This window comes from Drepanopeziza brunnea (assembly GCF_022702325.1).
Source record: "Drepanopeziza brunnea f. sp. 'multigermtubi' strain 214-2 chromosome Unknown ctg11, whole genome shotgun sequence".
Lineage (NCBI taxonomy): Eukaryota > Fungi > Ascomycota > Leotiomycetes > Helotiales > Drepanopezizaceae > Drepanopeziza > Drepanopeziza brunnea.
In genome coordinates, this window is record NW_027094074.1 from 264,310 (window position 1) to 273,795 (window position 9,486).

The window sequence follows — 9,486 nt, forward strand, 5'->3', positions numbered from 1 at the left end:
GTACTTTCATATAATGACCACGACCTCTACACTACCAAGGATCCAGCAGTAGTCCAGCTCCAAGAAATCAGACGGCACAGCTCCAATCCCCATCGGATGCCTCGCCGGTAGCAGAACCCGACGACAGCACCAATTGCTGCTCGTTATAGTTCGGTGCAGCGTGCAGAGACGGCACCATGAGCTGGAGGACTCGGGCATCGCGCTCTGCGAGTCCAGGGCCGCACAGCTTGTTGCCCATGTCCAACCTCCCGACGATTCATGCCACCAATTCGGAACCGTCCTCGAGACCAAACTCACAGTCGCGGGATCGAGCCAGATCAAGGCCGCGGGGCCACCACAGATCAGCCTCGTCCTTTGCGAAGGTCAGGTTGCATGCGCGTGTTGCAGGGACTAGGCTAATATAACCCAAGTCAGTAGCAGACGAATTCTCCGGGCTGTCCCCAAATGAAACCGCAGAACGGCTCCAAACCTCCCTAACATACGGCCTCTCGCCCGCCGAAGCTGTCACTCGATTACACAACGGAAGCCCCAATGAGCTCCCCCACGAACCGCCCGAACCGCTATGGCTGCGATTCGCCAAGCAATTCAAGGAACCCTTGATCCTCCTCCTGCTAGGCTCTGCTGGAATGTCGATTGTTGTTGGGAACGCAGATGATGCTATCAGTATCACGGTGGCGGTGACAATCGTGGTTATGGTAGGGTTCATACAGGAGTACCGGTCTGAGAAGTCCATTGAGGCCCTGAGCCATCTGGTCCCGAACCACGCCCATCTCATTCGCGGAGAGCCGCAGAGACCGACAAGCGCACGAACGTCGACCTGGCAGCCTGGGGCAGCAGATGCGCCAGAGGAGGAGCGATTGGCGGATGCGACAGCAGATGCCGAAGCGAAAATAGAGGCCACATCAAGCAGAGTTATGGCCACGCAGTTGGTTCCTGGGGACTTGGTGTTATTCACGACTGGCGACCGGATACCCGCAGACATTCGAGTGACAAAAGCCTCCGACTTGACAATCGACGAATCGAACTTGACTGGAGAGAACGAACCCGTTAGAATAACCGCCGAGGCGAGGCAAACAAATTCAAATACTCGATCGAGATCGGCCAACCTTGAACCACCGGGATCCCCAGAATATGCCTCTGCGGGTAGTGGAACCGTTGGAGTGGATACACGGCTGAACAGCAACACGAACATAGCGTTCATGGGCACATTAGTCAGATCTGGATATGGCCAAGGAATTGTCTACGCGACGGGAGGAAATACACATTTCGGTACAATTGCTGCGAGTGTGACAGAAACAGAGAGTCCCAGGACACCTCTGCAACTTTCCATGGACTCCCTTGGATCTCAGCTCAGTCAGGCCTCTTTTGCTATCATTGCTGTGATCTCGTTGGTTGGATGGTTCCAGGGAAAGAAACTTCTGGAAATTTTCACCATTTCCATTTCTTTGGCTGTAGCGGCCATCCCAGAAGGTCTTCCGATTATCGTGACAGTTACCCTGGCGCTGGGGGTGCATCGGATGGCGAGGCATAATGCGATCGTACGAAAGATGCCCAGTGTGGAGACACTGGGTTCTGTCAATGTGGTGTGCAGTGACAAGACAGGTAAAGGGGACTTAGACGAGGTCAATATGACTGACTGACTGACATTGGCAGGAACCTTGACTATGAACCACATGACAACAACAAAAATGTGGTTTTTTGGTGCCGATGGGCCAGTTGATGTCGACACCCTGAACGAGGCAGCCGATGCCAAGGCCGATGCAGTGACCCTACGAATTCTGCGCATTGGTAACATTGCCAATAACGGGTGTCTCAATCGGCTACACGAGAACCCCCAGTCTGCTTCTTCCATAGCCGTATTGTCATCAACCGAAAGCTCGGAAAGTTCCGGCCTCCAAAGCAGATGGGTTGGCCAGCCTACTGATGTAGCCATGCTGGATCTTCTGGACCGATTCAAGGAACACGATGTGAGGGACAGTCTTGGAAATCGCATTGGGGAGACACCTTTCAGCTCGGAACGAAAATGGATGGGTGTTACTGTTGGGGATGCAAGTCACGATGGAGGCTCAAACTCCAAGGAGGTCGCTTACATCAAGGGTGCTGTGGATCGTGTCCTGAGTAGATGTGATACGTACTTGACAAAGGATGGCCGTGAAGTGGTTTTGGATTCCACAAAGCGGCAAGAAGCCCTGGATGCCGCTGAGAAGTTAGCTAGCGAAGGTCTTCGTGTTCTTGGATTTGCGAGTGGTCCAGTTGCGAGGCATGGCAGATCGCTCTCAGCAGTCAGCCGAAGCAGCACACCCACTATCAAACAAGCAGAGCCCCATGTCTCCCATGGCGAGGATGTCTACAAGGGTCTCGTCTTTGCTGGATTGGTTGGGATGAGCGATCCGCCAAGACCAGGCGTGAAGAAAGCGATTCGACGGCTCATGCGCGGAGGGGTGAAAGTCATCATGATCACCGGCGATGCAGAGACAACAGCTGTGGCTATTGGAAAGAAGCTCGGCATGGCTATCGCCCCTCAGCGAGGGCACACCGCCAACCAAAATGCCGTACATTCGGTCTTGAGCGGAGCCGAGATCGAAGAGATGTCCGCTGAAGAACTGGAGGCTGCTATAGCAAACACCTCGATATTCGCCCGAACGAGTCCAGACCACAAGATGAAGATCATCCGCGCGCTGCAAGCCCGAGGCGATATCGTAGCCATGACCGGTGATGGCGTGAACGATGCTCCGGCACTGAAGAAAGCCGACATTGGCATCTCAATGGGTCGACAAGGCACAGATGTGGCGAAAGAAGCTGCTGATATGATCTTGACAGACGACGATTTCTCTACCATCCTCAAAGCCATTGAGGAAGGCAAGGGTATATTCAACAATATTCAGAACTTTCTTACATTCCAACTAAGTACCAGTGCTGCGGCGCTCAGCTTGGTGTTACTCTGCACATCTTTCGGATTCAAGAACCCTTTAAACGCGATGCAAATTTTGTGGATTAGTATGCCTCCCCACTCAGCTTTGCTATTCGCCCTCTACGTTCATTCCTCTCCCTCCATCTTTCTATTCCACTGCTGACAGCAGATCTCAGACATCATAATGGATGGTCCCCCCGCCCAATCCCTAGGCGTTGAGCCCGTCGATCCCGACGTAATGAACCGCCCTCCGCGTACCCGCAACGCTCCCGTCCTGACCCTCCCTCTCATAATCCGTGTCCTGACGTCCGCTAGCATAATCATGCTCGGTACGCTCGGCATCTACATACACGAGATGACGAGCGACAATCAAATCACGAAACGCGACACCACCATGACATTCACCTGCTTCGTGCTATTCGACATGTTCAACGCGCTGAACTGCCGCTCGGAGTCCAAATCCGTGTTACGAGGAGAAGTTGGCCTGTTTTCGAACACACTATTCAACTGGGCGGTCAGCTTGAGTCTGGGCGGCCAGGTTCTCGTGATATACTTTCCCTGGTTGCAAGAGGTGTTTCAGACCGAGGGCCTCGGGGTTGGCGATCTGCTGCTGTTAGTGGCGATAGCGAGTAGCGTCTTCTGGGTCGACGAGGGTAGGAAATGGTGGAAATCCCGAGAGAGGAGGAGGGGGCCCGGGGGCGGGTATAGTCAGCTTGTTTGAGTATATGTATGTGCGTGTGCAACTGGCGTGGAAAGGGATCCATCCATTTACGGGGAAAGGAAAAATCCGGTCGGGATGTGCGCAAAGGGTAGAGGCGGCAGCATAGCATAACACAATGTGGCGTATCGATCAAAGGGCGGAGGCTGAAGCAACGGACGGCGTCATGTTTGTATATCATTTAGAATCCCAACAGCGCAGCCCTCCCTACCCTGGTCTGCCCTGGCCTGCCCTGACCTGCCCTGACCTGCCCTGACCTGCCCTGACCTGAGCGGCTGCGCTCGCTTATGTAGAACGAATGCATTGAAGGTGTTCAAAGCGGCTTCTCGTATTTCTCTACTTCTTTACTTAATTCGTTTTCATTTTTCTTTTTCTTTTTCTTTTTCATTCCCCGTGTCTGGATTTGGGACTAGAGTAGTGGTTCTGGACACGAATTGCTCGCTCGCTTGGTCGCTCTTGCAAGATAGCTGCTGCCGTTTGTTATTTCCATGATGTGTCTACAGCCGCTCATGGGCAACTTGCCCGATTTTCTGTTCGTAGTTGGATGGGTGTCATTTAGATTATATCGGTCAGGTGGATCAATGAGCGAGATCAGTGACGATCGGGTGGAATAGCGGGCCGCCTCATAATTAGGATGGGGGGTTAAGGAAATCTGCTGCGGCGAAAGGATCACTTGGAATGATGAGATTGTCATATGAGAGCCGTGGGAGGTCTTGAAATCGGCTGAGCTGATGGAGAGGTCAAGACGACGGACTTTAGAGAGATGTAAGTGCTTTTCTTATGTGTTATCGTTACTTTTGATAGAGATGATGCTTGAATGGTGAAAAGAGCTTGAATAGAAGGTTGGAAAAGGGAGACAGGATTCGCTGCGGCCTTAATCTATAGCTTTTCTTAACTTAATTCGAAAGACACGCGATATAATAATTTTTTTTTGCTTTATTAAGATTTAATAATATAACAATATACCAATATATATATATATTAAGTTATATGATTAATGTTTTCGCTATTTTGTAAGCGACGCGGGATTCAATTGTTTCGCGGGATATAGTTGTTTCGCCCACTTTAGGAAAGGGCCCCTAAAATTGCGACGTCAAGTCCCACTATTAGACCTGCGTAAACTTCCGCGGTCCTATAGAATCTCACATATACCTACGTTATACTCACGGCAGCTAATCACAACATAGGAAAAAGTTTCCTCGCCAGAGGGCCTGTGGTCAACTTCAAGGGGAACCAACCATTGCCAAGCGAAATTATCAATGTCATATTCGATATCATTTGTATTTTTTTTTAAAGAAAAAAGAATTACAAAAGTGTCAACCTTTTATTATATCATGTCTCCATCTGATTAAAGCATTAAAAAGCTACGAAGCCATTCTATTATCTATGGAGGCGCCTTTTTATATATATTGAAAACTATATTCAAAATTTTACGAAAGATTCAGAGAAGGGTACTTTTTCTAGCCTCGTCGGTTGCCCGCCTCACTACATTCCGGGTGAGTATATCGAAGGGTGCTCCACTTTAAAGCACGCGTCTTCTCTGCGAGCTTTGCCACGCGTGATTTGATATAAACTACACGTTAATTATAGAATTTAGAGGTCATCTCCTCCTCTTTTAAAAGCTTCAAGAGATTTCAAAAAGAGGTGGTTGTGATTCTATTCTACGCCTCGAGACGTGTTGGATGGAGGTCGGTTAGCGTCCCCACTTTAAGAAGCGGTGTATTGACAGTCGATGGGACAGTGATTGTGTGTGGTCAGTATGGGTAAAGCCCGATGTTCACGACCTGAACGCAGACTTACGAATACCGGTACAACTATCACATCCGAAGTAGTTTAGTCGGGTCTCAATCTTTTGAAATACAGATCATACAATTGGATCGGTTGGTTTCAAGCTTAGTCGTGAGAAATGGGGGTAACGATGTCGATCTTATGCTTTGGGCGTAGTGCGGCGTAAGCCCTCAGGGTCTCGGGTCTTTGACTCTCACAGGAATGAAATGTCATCTTGGAGATCAGGTCAGATGACATGGAAAATGAATGAATGCGTTGGGTAGGCAAAGGCATTGGAATCCTGAAGAACAATAAAGAGTTTGGTGACTGACTGGTTACACAATAACGAGGACGGGGCTGAAGGTTTGATCGACCTTGGTTGACCTTCTGCTTCTTATGTAGCTAGGTACTCGGAGCTTACTGCTTGGAATGAGAATTGAATGAGCTGGGCTGGGTGGGCATAAAGAATCCAAAATCTAAACATCTCATTTCATCACGTCCTCCAATCGGTGATGCGTGATTTCATATTGTAGCTAGCCTCTTATTGACTCGGATGCGCTCGCGCTTAATCAAAGGCTGATAGTGAATGCCACTAGTATACTTTCTTGTTAGACAAAGAGCCCGGAAGATGGGGAACCCGATACAGAGCCCAGGTACGAGGAGAACAGCTTGACAAGTGACCACAAACTACCTCGGGTAACCAATTGAACCAAGCTGTCTGTCACCTGTATTGGCTGCAAGCGGTATGTATCACTTCGCGGTTGCTGCTACTATGCTGAGCTTGACCGTTCTGGGTGGAGAGCGTAGCTCCCTAGCAACCTGGCCCCCATAATATCTACCATTTTTATAAGGTAGAGGCGCTCGCCCTTTGTAGTCTCTTCCCCTTCTTTCCTTCCTACATCATACTCACTCTCCACGGCTCTCGCTTGACGTGCTTTCTCTCCTCAAATTCATCCTATTTTGATACCAACCCTATTCATCCAATCTCGCAAGAACAAGAATGCTTTCCAAATACATTGCCGCCGCTGCCATGGTCAGCACTGTTGCTGCACAGAGCCCGTCTTTCTGTGACAAGTACACCACTGCTCTGTTCACGAACAACACGGCGGAAAACCAGAAGACTTTGTTGACTGCTGTTGTTAACACCGCCGTCATTGGAAACTGTAAGCACCCTTCCTGCGACCCGATTTTCTTCAATCATCTAACTTCGCACAGACTCCGAGTCCAAGACTGGCATGGCCGTCCCCGGTATTCTCGCTCCGGGAACGGTGAATGGCACGCCGGTCAACCTCCTGCCTTACTTCAACGGTGGACTCGCCTCGAGCAACCGCGGTGGAGTGGCCGGCGTTTCTATCAACTTCCTGGACGACGGTGGAGCTGCTCCTCTGGCTATGGGCAAGCCTGCCAACGGAACCGACTCGAACCAATAGTACGTACACACATACCTCCCCGATGAAGAAGATTCCTCGTCATCTCGTCTAACCCACCCACCACCAGCATGCTCCTGACCCACTTGTACGAGTACTTCGGCACCCTTCTCGGATGCAGCCAGCAAGGCATGACCGGCTTCGAGGCATACTCGGGCCAGGGATCCCAATACAACGTCCACAAGTTCATGGACCTGTCCAACGCCGAGGTCACCTACTTCATCTCCCAAGTCGCTGCGGCCGCCATGTCATTCGGCGTCTCGGCCGAAGACCTCACCCCCGTCGGACAGGCTCTCACCACGCTCTTCGGCTACCGCTGCGCCGCCCCAGCCACGGCCGTTCCGGCCCAAGGCGCCCAGCTGCAATCCATCTGCCAAGCTGCGGACTGCCCCGTCGCGCCCATGGGAAACTGCACCGGTCTCCTGAACGCGACCGAGCCTTCCGTCGCCGTCTCGTCTCTGGTGCCATCCACCTCGACCAGTGCAAATGCAACTGCTAGCATGACGGGGACCACCGCGCCGACCGGAACCGGTGCTATAGCCGTCCCCACTGCTGACGCTGTCATTTTTGGCGTGAGCTTTGCTGCGGTTATTGGTGGAATTGCTGCTGCTCTGCTCTTGTAAGCTAAGCAAAGCGCATGTAAGTGAGTGGGTGGACTTGTATATATGATCGCAGATTGATGCGCTCCGGAGGCTGGGGGCTGGAGGACTCGATAGCCGGGAATTGATAACCTTACCTAATACACATCACCTAATCAATCCATTCTACGACCAAGGTCACGGGACACTAAAGAGAAAGGCTTGAGACTCCTAGCCAAGTGTCCAAAGCGGTTTTATCACATCGGTAGCAACACACTGATATTCCTGGCCTTATTAAGCCAGGTCAATCGCTCACTTGCAACCATAGCTCCTCGATCTACTATTCGACTTACTCAATACGCTTTGCAAGGACTGCCTGCATATTGTATCGATTACATGTTTGGGCCTGATATGCAAATCCATCTTTACAATTACCGAATATCTGTTTTCCTACACAGCCAACTTCCATCTGCGGACCGCTGGTATATTTAAGTATTTGGGAGGAGGGCCTTAAGCTACCATGAACGCCGTCGTCGCCCTCTTCCATCCCCAAAGCATTTCATAACCTTACGGTCCCTGACACTCCGCTGCTGTTTTAATATATCTCGGTATAATTCCTGACCTCCTGAATAGCGCTTCAGTACAGCCTCGACCATCCATGAGGTATATATATTCCTGCCCAAGAAGCAGCACTCCTTAAAGGACAAAGCTTAAGTTCTGAATAAGCGAAGAAAGAGAGAGTCGTCGTGGAAGTATATTAATCTCAAAGCTGGATAGTAGCGGCGCTCACGTGGCATACGAGAGCAAGGTAGTTGGTTGCATAGCGGAATTCCGATCACGAGATGGAAGTTTGAAGAGGGATAAGAAGTAACTTTGGGAAACAAGGAGGGAGTATGTGATGCGAGCATGATAACTCGATGTTGAACACACACACACACATATATATATATATAAATATTAATATGTACCTTCTCATTTCGATGAGCTACTCGGGGGTGTTATCGAATTCACAAAGTCACGTAAATAGCACTCGAAACATCTCCTAGCTATGGTACAATCAAATATCTGCCAAGCCCGAAGGTAAAAAAAAATTTACCCGAGGATTTGTTTACTGTGAGACAGTAATGATTAATGCCAAGAATCCTTTGATAGGTAAAGTACGCATGCATATCACGCCCCCCCTCCCCCCCAAAAATTATAGCAATCATAATATCGGATGATATCTTTGATCAGACACTTCTGCTCTCTGCTGTTAATTATCGAGCTGATCAATTTACAATGGCTACTTGCGACTTGTTACGGGGATAGATAGATTGTGTCGTTTGGGTCGGCCTGGCTTGCTAGAGCTCGCTTAGCTTAGGGGGACCGCAAGCGAGCGTAAAAGACTAGCGAGTCTACTTATTCAAGGAGGCAAGTTCTTCCCATTTGGTGAAGGTGGAGGAGGCAGTGAGCTGCGTGGTTTATTTCCTGACGGGATCAGAGGATGGATGAGAGAGGGATAATAAGCAAGCAAGTGAGGCCTCTTTATAGACGAGACGTCCCGTGAATTTTTTTTAATAATTTTTTTTTGGCACAATATCTCAAAAGATAATCAACCCAGATGAGAAGAGTTCGATAGTTGCATTTCATTGAAGTACACTCCTCGAGTGGTACAGGCATCTCTCTCTACCTAGATAGATAGATATATGTATTTGCATATGAATAAATGAATAACCGTCTGCCACCTCACCCCCGCACAAACACGACACTGTAATGACTGATATGCTTTCGTAGACAGATCAGGATGCCCAAACAACTCTTCTCAACGCCTGGGAGAAGGAAGAATCGGTCTTGAAAGAGAGAGAGAGAGAGTCCCGAGAGTCCCAGGTCAGAATCTAGGTGGTTGTGAACACCGCCAGTTGACTTCGGAGAAAGGTTAGCTATTTGTACGGATGATGATGATGAGGGAAAGGGGGAGGAGGGGGGGTCTGTGGCTTAAGACGTACCTCTGCGGTCCCGCCGGATGTCTTTGTGGACGGACTCGGCTCAGGAGGTACTACTTCATGAGTGGGAGTTTGGGAGGCTCTCAAGATCGCGGCCCGTGTG

General features: G+C 49.9%; 2 protein-coding genes across 2 annotated transcripts; both read left to right on the forward strand.

Moving 5' to 3' along the window:
• Nucleotides 1–176: 176 nt before the first annotated feature.
• On the forward strand, nucleotides 177–3,632 carry L3040_006363 (uncharacterized protein; the record flags this gene model as incomplete). Its single annotated transcript, XM_066154082.1, has 4 exons — nucleotides 177–362; nucleotides 411–1,602; nucleotides 1,654–2,997; nucleotides 3,088–3,632. The coding sequence occupies 4 exons, from the start codon at nucleotides 177–179 to the stop codon at nucleotides 3,630–3,632; spliced, it is 3,267 nt and encodes a 1,088-aa protein (XP_066011069.1).
• A 2,764-nt stretch (nucleotides 3,633–6,396) lies between these two features.
• L3040_006364 (uncharacterized protein) lies at nucleotides 6,397–7,446 on the forward strand (the record flags this gene model as incomplete). The annotated part of the gene is made up of 3 exons (XM_007289149.2): nucleotides 6,397–6,559; nucleotides 6,612–6,825; nucleotides 6,894–7,446. 3 exons carry the CDS (start codon nucleotides 6,397–6,399, stop codon nucleotides 7,444–7,446), a joined length of 930 nt encoding a protein of 309 aa, XP_007289211.2.
• Nucleotides 7,447–9,486: the final 2,040 nt, after the last annotated feature.